The 14,724-nt window shown below is 46.2% G+C and overlaps 1 protein-coding gene across 3 annotated transcripts in view; it reads left to right on the top strand.

The window, feature by feature from the left end:
- The window catches only part of LOC138755782 (acetyl-coenzyme A synthetase, cytoplasmic-like), a 164,178-nt gene that overhangs the window by 73,808 nt on the left and 75,646 nt on the right, over positions 1 to 14,724 (top strand). For 2 of the 3 annotated variants that reach the window (XM_069922388.1, XM_069922385.1), the window contains exon 1: positions 11,345 to 11,593. The exons of the other annotated variant lie outside the window; for it this stretch is intronic. In XM_069922388.1, the coding sequence (XP_069778489.1) occupies positions 11,473 to 11,593 (121 nt within the window). In that variant the 5' untranslated portion in view covers positions 11,345 to 11,472. Of the gene's footprint in view, positions 1 to 11,344; positions 11,594 to 14,724 lie in introns of those variants that run through there. 3 annotated transcript variants of the gene reach the window in all.

Genomic DNA, 14,724 nt, shown 5'->3' with positions numbered 1-14,724 from the left:
CTAAAATGACAGAAGAAGACTAAATGAACTTACCCAGTATGTAAAAGTAGAAGACACAAATTTCTTGTTTATTTTCATTGTGTGATGACATTGTTTAATGGGTTTAATGTATCATATATGTTGAACGTTGAGTGGGTGGGGAGGGGGGGTGGGAAGGAGGGAGGGAAGGGAGGGGGAAAAAGGGGAGAAAATGACACTGTGTATATTCAAGAGGGAAATGTTTGTGTGTACTTTGGTTAATATGATTCTTAGTGTAAAAAATAAAATTTTTGTAAAAAAAAAGCAAGTCTATAATCCAGTTACAGTGAGGGTTGTTGAGTCCCAGTGAGAACAGTTCCTCCAGAGGCCTCTGGCGAATGATCGTATTAAACGCAGAGATGAAGTTAATGAACAGCAGCCTGACGTATTGTTCTCCAGGTGGGCCAGGACGGGGTGAAGGGGCAAGGCTATAGCATCATCTGTGGAACGGTTTCTTCTGCAGGCGAAATGGGTCCAAAGGGTGGTGCCCTTTGATACATTCCATTACCAGACACTTGAAGAATTACATAATGGTGGTGGTCAAAAGGCCACATTGAGTCAATGAGGCCTGTTTTGTCATCCTCTTGTGTACCAGGTGTACTACCAATCAACTACAATCAGACAGAGAATTGTGATTAATAGGCTTTAATCACCTTAAAGTGTCAGCACAGCTGGCATGTTGCTGGCCCGGTTCCAAGGCAGGTACAAGGGAGGGATTTGGGCGTAACAGCCTTTATGGGGATATCTGGGAGGGAGGAGTCACAGGTTTGGGGGTGGTACAACCCATACAGTACATACATATATTTATACGGTAACACTAAATTCATCCCTCCTTTTTAAACAAAGTCCGGCGGGGTGGTGTGGTTTTGTGTTCATTGCAGCTTCGTGACACTTCAGTCCCTTACAGATTCAGCCTGTCCGGTGGACTTGTCTGTCACTGTGGCTATCGCAGGGTCTGCTGTGGCACAGCTGTTGGTTCCTAGGTAGTGTCTTGTGAAACAGGTGGTGACTCTGTTGGCTGGAGGGACAAGAGTTGGTACCGTGGTGCAGTTCAAGCCGGTTGGAGTTTGGGGTGCGAATTCGGGCACCGATAATGGGGCCAGTTGGTCGGGGTTACCAGGGGAGAGGATTGGCCGGTCGGTCGAGAGGTCTCCTGTTTGCACCAGGTCCTGGATGGAGAAGGTGTCCTGTCGACCATCCATACCCTCCACGTAGGTGTATGGGGTGTTGGCGTGGAGGAGTGGACCACCTTGACCAGAGGGTCAGTTTTGTGGTGTCTGATGTGCCTTTGAAGCAGCACGGGGCCAGGGTTCATCAGTCAGGATGGGAGTGTGGTTTCAGATGCCGATTTCCTGGGGAAGGAAAAGAGCTTTTTGTGTGGTGTTGCATTTATGGCCATACAGAGAACGGACCTGATGGCATGGAGTGCATCGGGGAGTCCTTTCAATTTAAAGGCTAAGAGAACTGCCCTCAAAACAATGATGTTTTCCCTTTCCCCCAGGGATTATAGTCCGTGGTCCTGCTTGTGGCTATGTTCTTGGCCAACAGGTACTGGCGTAGCTCCTCACTTATAAAGGTGGACTCTCGGTCGCTATGGAGATAGCAGGGGTACCTGAACAGAACGAAGATGCTGCAATAGTGCTTTTATAACCATGGCTGTGGTCATATCCAGGAGGGGGATGGTGAAGGAGAAACGGGAGTATTTGCCCACGATGTTTAGAAAGTGTGCATTCCTGTTGGTGGACAGGAGAGGTCCCGTAAACTCCATGCTCAGCCGCTCGAAGGGGCGGTGGCTTTGACAAGGTGGGTTTTGTCTGGCCGGTAGAACTGAGGTTTGCACTTAGCACAGACCGGGCAGTTGCATATCAACTCCCTGATGTTTTCGACCGAGTAGGGAAGGTTGTGGGCTCTATCCAAGTGGTAGAGCCTGGTTACTCTGGGGTGGCAGAGGTGGTGGAGGATTTGGAGGTGATCCAGCTGTGCGTTAGCACGTGTGCCCCCCCCCCCCGGGCAGGGCATTAGGAGGCTTGTTGAGCTTTCTGGGCTGGTACAAGATCTCGTAGTTGTAGGTGGACAGTTCAATTCTCCACCTCAGGATCTTGTCATTCTTAATTTTATCCCGCTGTTTGTTGTTGAACATAAAAGTGACTACGCACTGGTCAGTCAACAGGATGAAATGTTTTCCGGCTAGGTAGTGGCTCCAATAGCGCACAGCTTCCACTATGGCTTGGGCCTCCTTCTCGATGGCTGAGTGCAGGAGCACAATGCCCTGGAAGGTTCTGGAAAAGAATGCCATTGGCTTGCTCACCTGATTGAGTGTGGTGGCCAGGGCAAAGTTGGACACATCACTCTCCACTTGGAAGGGGATGGATTCATCTACTGCATGCATTGCCGTCTTGGTGATATCACCCTTGATGCTTATGAATGCCGCTTGGACTTATTCCAACAGGGGAAAGTGGCCAATTTCACCAGGGGGTGGGGTTTATCCGTATAATTGGGGACCCACTGGGCATAATAGGAAAAGAAGCCAAGCACCTTTTCAGAGACTCGAGAGTCTGGGGTCTGGCCCAATGACGCCATTCTCCACCATGGCCAACCGTGAAGTGCTAAAGGTTATAGGTCAAGTTGAGGCTTTTGGCCTCCTGGAGAAACTTATGGAGGTTGGCGCCATGGTCCTGCTGGTCATGGCTGCAGATGGTCACATTGTCCAGGTAGGGAAATGTGGCCTCGAGTCCATCATCATTGACTTATGTGGTCTATCTTCCTCTGGAAGCCAGAGACTCCATTAGTGACTCCGAAAGGGAAGTGGAGGAAGTGGTAGAGGTGGCCGTCTGCCTCAAAGGCAGTGTAAGGGCTGTCCTCTGGCCGGATTGGTAGCTGGTGGAAAGCCAACTTGAGAAAACCAGGAACTGGGTGATCTCGTTGACCAGGTCGGTGATGTGGGAAGTGGATAGACATCCAGCAGGGTGAAGCGGGTTATGGTCTGACTGTAGTCAATGACCATGCGTCGTTTCTCTCCACTCTTTACCACCACTACTTGCGCTCTCCATGGGCTGGTGCTGGGTTCTATGACCCCTTCTGCTAGGAGCTGATTAACCTCCACTTTTATGAATGCTCTTCGGCGTAGCTGTACTGTCTGCTCTTAGTGGCTACCGACTTACAGTCCAGGGGTGAGGTTCTCAAACAGGGTCAGTGGTGGGACCCGGAGAGTAGAAAAGCCACAGATCGTGTTCGGGGGGGGTCGGCTGGTTGGTGTTGCAGACCGTGAGGGACGGGTGGGGGCCATTGAACTGCATGCGGACCCTCTGTAGCTGGCACTGGAAGTCCAGTCCCATATGACCGGCATGCAGAGCATGATCAGGAGTTTAAAGTTCCTGTACTCTGTGCCCCGCACAGTCAGGGTCACAGTGCAGCAAGCAGTGATCTCTGCCAAGTGGGATTGGGAGGCCAAGGAGACCTTACTTTGTGTCAGGGGTTACAATGAGGGAGTATTGCTGTACAGTACCCGGTGGATGAAGCTCTCAGTGCTTCCTGTGTCAAATGAACAGTTTGTAGGGTGGCCGTTTAACTCGATGCTTATCATGGCTTTGGCCTGTTGGTGCAGGCTGTCTTGGTTGAAGACGATGGAGGTGAGCATCTGGCCTCTGTTCGAGTGTGTTTGTTCGGGGGCGCTCGCCAAGATGGCTGCCCCCATGTCACGCATGCGGTGCTGTCCTGTGCCGCTGGAAGTGGGGCCACCCCAGATTGTTGTCCCCAGGGAGCCGTTGATCTGTTCCCACCTGGCCATCAGAAGTGACATGGGGTGGACATGGGGCGGAAATGGGGCGGTGTAAGATGGCAGAAGCTGTCGACCACACACGGTGCTGATGGGGGAGGGTTGAGACCTACACAATTTCGCATAGCACCCTTTCATCCCACAAGTGGAGCACGTGGCACTTCGGGCAGCTCTTCTGGGGGTGCTTCCTGTGCCCACGGAAGTAGCACTTCTGGTGGTTGATGGCGGCGGCAGTGACGTGGGGCCCCGCATCCCAAGATGGCGGCACCCGCATCCCCAACATGGTGGTTGCATTGCATGAAGAGAATGCTTTGGCACTTCGTTGCACTGTCTCCAGAGAATTAGCCAAGTCCACCACTTCCTGCAGGCTCCGATCGCCCTTTTCTAGGAGTCTCTGTCTGATGTACTCAGAGCTGAACCCAGCCACGCACACGTCCCATATTAGGCCTTCGAAGTGGGCAACTGCAGAGACTTCTCGGCAGTCGCAGGCTCACCCCAGCTGCCACAGTGCCCGCATATATTCATAAATCGACTTGCCGGTGCTTGCTTTCGGCTGCCCGGAAGGAATCGTGAGTATATGATGTTCCTCGCTTCAGAGTAAGTAGTGAATTCTCTTATTATTTGGAAGACCCGGTGGCTGACTTAAGCGAAGAGCACTTCCCTCTTTTCTTCGATCCGTATGTCGTTGCGCCTCAAGAATGGGTTGAGGCAGTGTACCCACTGGTTGAATTTAGTCAAAGCTTCTAGATCCTTAGGGTCGATGTCTAATCTACCTCGTCTGTACTACCATGGTCAAAAATTAAGGTGATTAAATTGTACTACCAATCAACCACAATCTGACAGAGAATTGTGATTAATAGGCTTTAATCACCTTAAAGTGTCAGCACAGCTGGCATGTTGCTTGCCCATTTCCAAGGCAGGTTCTGAGGGAGGGGTTTGGGCATAACAGCCTTTATGGGGATATCTGGGAGGGAGGAGTTACAGGTTCATGGGCGGGCCAGACCATACAGTACGTACATACATCTGTACACATAGTGGTAGCACCGAATTCATCCCTGCTTTTTAAGGGTGATGCTGATTGTCTTGAACCCTGTGGGAACGATGGACCCCTAAAGTGAGGTATTGAAGATGTCCATAAAGACCTCTGTCAACTAGTCTGTGCAGTCCTTGAGTCCCTAGCCAGGTGTGTTGTTTGGTCCTGCGGCCTTGATTGAGTTCACCTGGGATACCACAGAGCTTTCTTTGGTGTCATGCTGTTCTTCTTGTCAAACCAAGCAGGGTGGATTTCAGTCTGGATATATATGCTTTTTATCGTGTGTGTATTGTTGTCTCGAGAAACACTGTTTCGTCAGGTTGTATATATGCAGTCAAATGATAATGAACAGGCTTGAACCTAATCTGGTTTTGCACGGTTAGATAATGGGCACATTCCTGGGTCTTATTCCCAAGTTTTCTTGCTACTGAATTGTGCAGGGATGGAACAATTGGATAATTATCCCAGGTACACTGTAAATGACCTTGAAAGATGCCCGTGGCATTGTCCTACTTAGGGTTTTGCTGCAATCACTATAAAAGAAAATCTTTTTATGTCTTCTTTTTGTAAAACATGACTATTTTATTCTGCTAGAATGCCCTTGACATGGTAAATTTGTTTGAAAAAAATGATATTTTCCTGTTAAATTAATTAAAGCAGTTGCTCAATGTACACAGCCTTCACTGGAGTGCTACAAAGCCATATAGTGATATCTAAAGGCCTGGGCTGCCTGAACATACATCTATTGACACATTAACACGAGAGCAGCAAGGTTAGCATAGCAGTTAGGGCAACACTATAACAGTGCCAGCGGCCCGGGTTCAGAACCGGCACTGTCCACAAGGAGTTTGTACATTCATCCTCTGACCTGTCATGCATTTCCTCTGGTTGCTCAAGTTTCCTCCCACGTTCCAAGGATGCAAGGCAGACAGAAGATGAATTGGTCACATGAGTGTATTTGGGTGGCACGGTCTATGGGCTGTAATTCAACATTAAAATGAATGGAAACCTAAAAATGAAATGCAAATTCCATGGATTATTGAGTGAAAATCACTATTCCTGCTCATCTGCTGAACTCTGATAGAAAGGACAAGTCTATTAATTGTACTGACCATGACCACACCAGCCGTGTGAGTATAAGACAGCTTTAATAAAGGAATATGTACACTAAGAGGTCTTGTCTCTCTGCAAGACAAACCTGGAAGGCTGGACTGTAGCTCTGGACGGCTTTAGAGACAAGGTCACTGGGATGCCCCCTGGTGACCTAGTGGTGTAATTACATACCACCACATTAATAAATAAGAATGGGTGTAGAATATCTAGTTATGGGAATTATGATGAAGAAACCATCACTCAAGACTTTGCAGTAAACTGGGAGAGAGAGAGAAAGTAACCAAGGACATTCCAGACAGGTATCAATTCTCACCTCTTCTACTGAGCCATATCCTAATGCCTGCCTGATCTCTTTAACACAACAGTGCTAACTGACCTACTTGTTAGACGTGATCTAAAGGCTGCAATAAGCATCCAGCTCCTCTCAGTCCCTGAATGGCATTGCTTCAATGCTGAAGTGTTGGTCTTCATTGTCAATTTCAAGAATCTAAGATTACTATGAAACCTAGACATTTTATAACCATATAACCATTTACGGAGCGGAAACAGGCCATGTTGGCCTTTCGAGTCCGCACCGGTTCACTGATTTTGTGCGCCCTCTTCAGGCATTGGTCCCGGTAGATCTTCATTCAATAACGATGGGCGAATTCAATGCAGGTGGAATCAGTCATAGAAATGTTTGTGAAACGTGCCCCAAATTCTTGCCCTCTGGTCATCTGTTGCAGTTGTCAAACTGCTCCCAATTCTCTAACTATATACTGTGTATATACTGTACAACAGTGAAACCCTGATTTAGTGCAACCTCACTTTTTTCACAATTTTTTGGACCCAAGCTATCACATTATAATGGGGTTCCACTGTATTTAGTGTTAATCTACTTTTAGTGTTCTCAGAAAGTGGCTACGAAACATATCCCAGACCAGCAAACTCCGTTCTTTGTGTAAACTGCCTGTTCCACACATTTACATGTGTAAATTGGAAACCAGAAATCAGGAAGGCAAAGAATAGATACTGATGTGTACTGTGAACAACCCTTCCAGAATTCTGTTAATTTTTTTGTATTCCAGGAGGATGGTTCTTAATTATAACTGGTACATAAGATTAAATGACCAACAACAAATCATTTCCCTGCCTTTAGGAAGAGGTTATGCAAAATGTAAAATATAAGCTGTAGCAATTCCTTCAAAGAAATTTTATCCAATTTGTATACAGGAAAATGCCTTAAATATTGTACTCTGTGACTGTGTTCTTTGAATGAGATTCAAACAGTACTAGTGAGGTGACTCCCACCGCTGGTACCCCTCATTCCCGCTGGCGTGACCCAATGAAGCCTCTGTTTTGGGCTTTGTGGTTTGTTACTGTACTTTTTTGTACCCTGACAGATGTGTGACTTTAACATGGGTTTAATTTTAACTATTTTCCATTTCCTGTAGCCAAATGTCTAAAACTCAGCCTTAAACATGGATGGTTGCTTTTTTAAATTATCTTTCAGGATCTGGGGATCACTAACACTTAATATCCATCCCTATTGCTCTTAAGAAGGTGACTGAGGTAAAAAGTTTCTTGGACTTGTGAGATACAGAAGTACCTTCACAGAAATTGCTCGAGACAAAAATTGAGAACAAAGAACATTTATTATACAACAATGAAAAGTTGGGTGCTTTCCCCTTACCCTGGGAATACACACACACATACTGGGGCTCACCCAACTTTTATACAGATAATTTCAGTGTAGAGGTACCCTCCCCCCCCCCCCCAACATTCTTCTGCCTCCTGGATAAGTTTGGCATTAGGCAATCCTGTCTGCCTACGTGCTGTTTCTGTGAACTTGGGGGACCAGGGGGTATCCTGTCGGTGTCCCATCATGTCATTGTCCTTATTGTCCTTATTGACAAACCTGCCTTTGTCCTTATTCACACCTTCCCGACCCTCAGGGCTTACTAACTTCTTATATGCAGAACTTGCTAATTCTGTCTAAGGCTAGAAGACCCTTATCTTATTCAAACTAACTTTACTTCCTACATTCTATTATCTATTATCTATCCTTATCCTATTCAATGGCTTTATTCATCTCTCATATTTTCATATTAGTTTTACTCATCTCTCACAGACTTCATTCGATCTACCACAGATCCAGGACCATCAACGGGACTACATTAGTGCAGTGTGCAATGCAGGAGAGAACCTGCAGGTGGCAGTGTTCCCAAGCATCAAAAGCCCTTGCCTGTGGTTTGATGACAGAGCAAAATTGTATCAGACATTGATGAGGCCAAATTTGGTGTATTTGTGCAGTTTTGGTCACCTAACGTCAGGAAAGATAGCAATAAGATTGAAAAGGTGCAGAGAAGATTTCCTAGAATGTTGCCAGGATTTCAGGAATTGAGTTACAGGGAAAGGTTAAACAGGTTTGGACTTTATTCCCTAGAGCGTAGAATAATGAGGGGGGATTTGATAGAGGTATGGGTCACGTCTCCAGAATGGAGGACCATCGCCTTCCCAAGATCGTGTTATATGGCGAGCTCTCCACTGGCCACCGTGACAGAGGTGCACCAAAGAAAAGGTACAAGGACTGCCTAAAGAAATCTCTTGGTGCCTGCTACATTGACCACCGCCAGTGGGCTGATAACGCCTCAAACCGTGCATCTTGGCGCCTCACAGTTTGGCGGGCAGCAACCTCCTTTGAAGAAGACCGCAGAGCCCACCTCACTGACAAAAGGCAAAGGAGGAAAAACCCAACACCCAACCCCAACCAACCAATTTTCCCCTGCAACCGCTGCGACCGTGTCTGACTTGTCAGCCACAAACGAGCCTGCAGCTGACGTGGACTTTTTACCCCCTCCATAAATCTTCGTCCGCGAAGCCAAGCCAAAGAAGAAGAAGATACAATTATGCCAAGCCAAAGAGAATAGAGTATAAATGCAAGCAGTGTTTTTCCACTAAGGTTTGGTGAGAGGTGTGAGAGATGGGAAAATTGATCTAAAATTATGAACATGAAGGAAACTAAAATTCATACATCAGTTAATGGCTGTAACCAATACAAACAGGATGAGCTTGGGAATTAGGATGCAGGAAAGCAGAGTCAGCACGATTAACATAAGAATCTTCTAGTCTTTGTGACAAGATCAATGAGCCACCATAAGAATAAGATAAGGAGCGGTAAGGAACAATAGAATGTAGGAAGTTGAGGTAGTCTGGATAGACAGAAGTGCCAAGTTCTACATATCTAATTAGTTAACGTTAACCTTACACAGATTTACAAAGTTATACATATTAAATTAGCCAACCCTAGACAGGATGAGCCAACTCTACATACCAAGAGACTGTAGCTCCGAGAATCAGGAAGGTGTGAATAAGGACAATAACATGAAGGGACACCGACAGGATGCCCCCTGGTCCTCCAAGTATACTGAAACTGCACGTAGGCAGGAAGGATTGCCTCTGCCAAACCCATCCAGGGGGCAGAAGAATGTAAGGGGGAGGGTATTCTGATACTGAAATTCACTGTATAAAAGTTGGGTGAGCCCCAGTGTATGTGTGTATTCCCAGGGTAAGGGGAAGCACCCAACTTTGCATTGTTGTTGTAATAAATGTTCTTTGTTCTCAATTTTTGTCTCGAGCAATTTCTTTAAAGGTAATTCTGTTTCTAACAGAGGCAAACCAGAGGACCAAGGTTAAGGGGAACATTAGGTACACCCAATTAACCTTCCAACCCTGTATGTTTTGGTTTATGGGAGCAGACACTTCCACTGATTTATTACCCTCTGAGAGAAGTAGTTCCTTCTTATCTCTGTTTTACATTTACTCCCCTGAATATTGAGGTCATGTGTTCAAGATCTGGTCTCACCTTCCAGTGGAAACCACCTCTGTACCCCTCATAATTTTGTATTCCCCCATCAAATCTCCCCTCAACCTTTACTCCAATAGGGACTAAAGATCTAACCTTTCCCTTTAACTCAACTCTTCAATTCCCAGCAACATCCTTGTAAATCTTCATGCACTCTTTCAATCTTATTGATAGTTTCCACTAGGATTATAACCAATACTCCAAATTTGACCTCACCAATGTCTTATACAACTTCCACATGTCATCTCAATGACATCGGATGGCAGAGGCGGACTGGGAGCGGAGGGTGATCAGGGATCACGAAGGTATCATTGTCTGGTCCCCGGCCCCGGGGAAACCTGCCTCCGCTGCCCCAAAAGAGCTGGGGAACAAGTTCCCTCCTACTGTCTGTCTGTTGCCGCCACTTGTTCACCACCAAGCGCTAGTCACCCTCCAGTGCCCATAGAGCTGTGTCGGTCGGCTTGATGTGATAAAGCGACAGCCGCTCTCCCGAGGGCAGAGTGTCCGAACAACAGCCCAAAGCGCCGCTCCTTGCTTCCTAATAAATATACGAAGTGAATAAATTCTTGTAGCCGAACTGTTAGCGCCAAAATGTCCAGTTCCAAACTTCATTAAAATCAAACAAAACTTTACCTTACAGAAGCCGTCTGCTAACGTGAATAATTTGAAAATTCTGTTAGTTACAAAAGTATAAATGAAATCAATTCTAAAAAAAGTCTTGATACAAAATAACACAAGAGGAGGGAAAGTATGTTTTAAAAAAAAGTAAACTTAAATCTCCACTGAAATGTAGTGATTGTTAAGAGTCTTTACGTCCTGCTGCAGACGCTGTGAGACCTGCTGAGTTCCTCCAGCATTTCTGTGCTTTTACTTTACAAAAGAAGCCCTCCTCCCTCAGGGGGCCCAGCGTGCAGGGGTGAGGGGCCACGATCACCTCAAAAATCAGGGTCGTCTTATACGCCAGGTCTAAACTCTCGACCTTGACAGCGAAGTCGCAACACCACCGCCCTCTTGCCACTGACTCCGGCGCAATCTTGCACATGTCCTGTGAGTTCAGCACTCTTCCCGCCTTGCTGCGATTGCCGCCACTCTACAGGCTCCTGTTGCAGGAGCCGACGGTGGTTTATTTTAAAATATGCCAATAAAATTAGTAATCTGGTATTGAGATATTGCGATTTGCTTTGAGAAGCATCCACTGGGCCAGATTTGGAGGGGTCATCTTTATCAATAGTTGTTCAGGTGGAAGTCCCGGGACGTCCTATATGCCAGCAGAAACGATACACCAACTTTATTTTGACCTGGTGAAAACTCATCACCTGAAACGTTTTTATTTGTTTCTCTTCCCACAGATAGACAGCGCGGAAACAGGCCTTTCGGCCCATCTCGTCTAGGAATTCTGTCTATTTTCTAATTTTATTAATCCTTGGGAACATATCAGTATCCTACTAGGGTGGGTGGGTGGGGGGGAGCCTCTGAGCTCCCGGTCAGCGCTTTGTCATTGCACAAAGGACTCGATCCCTATGAGACTTCCAATAAACTATCTCTTTTGCATTGAGGTAAACGTTGCCGGGCGGTGCTTTGCACCGAGTTGGTGGGGAGGAGTCGGAGGGAAGGAGTTCCCCGATAAGCTGATGGGTGGTCGCTCGGCGGGGTTGAGCGCAGTTGGAGCTGGAGACCTTCCCGACCACGATGACCACTGAAAGCGTTTCGGCGAGGGAGCTGGTTTATCGGCGTCTCCAACCAAACGCCCACGTACCAGATCTCGAAACGTACAAAAGAATGCACAGGGAATCGGTGGAAAATCCAGAAGGTATAGTATGTGCTGCAAACCGATGAATGAAAACATGGGAAGAAATCCAATTACTCGTATCTCCCTGCTCATGGTCTACCCACCAGAGAGGAGGTTCCAGGCGAGGTGGTTTCATTTTGTGCCTCTATTTTACTTAATATAATTGAATCAGTAATAAGACAATGCTGGGGAAGCCCAGCAGGTCAAACAGTGACGAGCAAAGATCGTTTCACCTTTGCCACATAAAGGACACTGACCAGCTGAGTTTCTCCAGCATTGTGTGTTTTTACTTCAAGCTTGGTGTCTGCAGACTTTGGGGTTTTACTCTCATAAAGATGCATAACCAATGTCTCAGGCTGGAGTATTCCATTGGGGAAAAAAAACATAATTTAAGAAATAACATCACAGTATTCGAACAAATTTGGGAACCGTACATGGAACACAACAGAGAGGGTCTTCCGCGGACCTCCACCGCCTAAAATGACAGAAGGAGAAGAAGACGAAGTGTGTAAAAGTAGAAGATACAAATTTCTTGTTTATTTTCATTGTGTGATGACATGGTTTAATGTATCCTATAGGTTGAACGTTGAGTGGGTGGGGAGGGGGGTAAAGGAGGGAGGGGGGACAGGGGAGAAAATGACAATGACAAGAGGGAAATGTTTGTGCATATTTTGGTCAGTATGGTTCATAGTGTGAAAATTAAAAAAAATATATATAGGGCGGCACCTGATGTTTGGGCGCCTGCCTACAATTTACTCAAATCTCGATGAAGGGCTCAAGCCCAAAGCATTGGTTATGTATCTTTATCTTTGCCACACTGTTGATTTCTCCAGTTACTTTAACCTCCAGGTGCCTGCAGGCCTTTGCGTTTTACTCTTGAATCAGTAAACTTTGTTCACACTCTGGTGAACAACTGTGGAATTTCCTTTCATTGATCGTGACTCTTGGTGGCTGGCAGTCCACACTCCCCACCACCCCGGGGCGTTTCAGACAAACACGTGTGGAGATGAAACCACGTGATTCATTTTGGTGACACCCCTGTGATGGCATCAGCCCAACCCCCTAGTTATGCTGGGGTGGGGCACAATAACTCATTTGGGGGCATGGTCCACGAATGCCCCCCCCCCCCCATGATGCTGACCCTGTCTCAGTCTCTATCCTTTTGTAGCCACAGAAAGGAAGTCGTGAAGCTGCAACAGGTGCAGAAACGATTCCCTGGGATGTTCTTGGTACTCTAAGGCTTGAGGTAGAAGGAGAGAGTGGGGAGGCTGGCAGGATTTTCTTTCCCTGGAAGTTGAGGGATGACCCGATAGAGATCTATAAAATCACGAGTAGCCTAGATAACATAGACCGTAAAACATAGAACATTGCAGCACAATACAGGCCCTTTGGCCCTCAATGTTGGGCCCATCTGTATATCCTTACCAAAGAAAATGAAACCCTTCCTACCCCGTAACCCTCTGTTTTTCTTTCATCCATGAGCCCGTGTAAGAATCTCTATAATGCTCCTAATGTTTCAGCCTCCATAACATCCCTGAGAAGGCATTCCAGGGACCCATAACTGTGTAAAAAAAAAATCACACCTGATGTCTCCCTTAAATTTTCTTCCCTTCACTTTGCAGAAAAAAAAAAGACATACAGCACAGTAACAGGCCAATTCTGCCCTACAAGTCTGTGCCGCTCAATTTACACCCCATTAACCTACACACCAGAACATATTTGAAGGGTGAGAGGAATCTGGAGCCCCCAGAGAAAACCCACACAGACACGGGGAGAACGTACAAATGCCTTACAGGCAGCACAGGATTCAAACTCAGGTCCAATCACTTGCACTGTAAAGGCATTGTGCTCCTGGCTACACCAACTATGCCACCCTGGTGTTTGCTATTCCTGTCCTGGGAAAATGGCGCTGGCTGTCTACCTTATCCATGCCTCTTAGAATTTTGTAGACCTCTATTAATTCTCCTCTCATCCTTCTTCTCTCCAAAGAGAACAATCCCAACTCTGCTAACCTTGCCTCATAAGACTTATTTTCTAATCCAGACAATATCCTAGTAAATCTCCTCTGCACCCTCTCCGTAGCTGCCACATCCTTCCTATAATGAACTGAATGCCAGAGATTTGTAGAGTTTCAACATGACCTCTTGACTCTTGAACTCAATCCCCTTATCGATGAAGCCCAGCCTCCCATAGTCCTTCTTAACTATCTTATCAACCTGCGCAGCAACTTTGAGCAACATGTAGATTTGGTCCCTCTGTGCCTCCGCATTATATCTTAAGTTGAATGGTCAGAATTTTTACAAGAGTGGGGAATCTAAAATTAGAGGGCCCAGGTTCAAGGTGAGAGGGGAGAATTTTAAAGGGGAACTGAAGCACAGCTTTTTAATACAGAGGGAACATTACAGCATATGGCCCTTTGGCCCATGATGTTGTGCCGACCCATTTCTACCTACCAAAATACTAAACCCTCCTTAACTCATAACCCTCTACTTTTCTTTCATCCATGTGCCTGTCTAAGAGTTTCTTAAATGCCTAATTGCTCCACCACCGGCAATACAAGAGGATGGTGGGTACATGGAACGAGCTGTCAGAGGACGTGATAGAGGTAGGTACGATTACAATGTTTAAAAGAGATTTGGACAGGAACATGGATAGAGAAAATTTAGAGGGATATGGGCCAAATGCAGGCAAATGGGACCAGCATGGACCAGTTGGGGCAAAGGGCCTGTGAACATGATCTATTACTTTTTTATCCAGAAGGGTAAAAGTTCCACTGACAGCATATTGGCTGCACTCTGGGGTAGGAAATGCTAAAGATTCACAGTTCTCTGAAAGAGGAAAACCTTCTCTTCATTTCAGTCCTAAATGGTCGTCCTGCTACATTGAGGCTGCGATCCCTGGACCAAGCCTCACCATTTTTGCTATTGACCTTTGCCTTGCCCTAAGATTCACCTGGACTATTTCTGTCACGCCCTTCTTCTCTGAATCTGTTTCCATCTCAAGAGACAAACTATGCCAAGAATTAGCAGTGTTTTAGGAATTAAACTGAGGAACAATATATTATTGGTGCGAGAAGGTTGGGAAACTCTTTTGCTTGATTGTTAAATTTTTAATTGATGTTGATAGGTTCTTGCTAACCAGAGGAAGCAAAG

This window comes from Narcine bancroftii, chromosome 2 (assembly GCF_036971445.1).
Source record: "Narcine bancroftii isolate sNarBan1 chromosome 2, sNarBan1.hap1, whole genome shotgun sequence".
Classification (NCBI taxonomy): domain Eukaryota; kingdom Metazoa; phylum Chordata; class Chondrichthyes; order Torpediniformes; family Narcinidae; genus Narcine; species Narcine bancroftii.
Note: the sequence above shows the minus strand (reverse complement) of the source record. Positions and strands in the feature narration are given on the sequence as shown.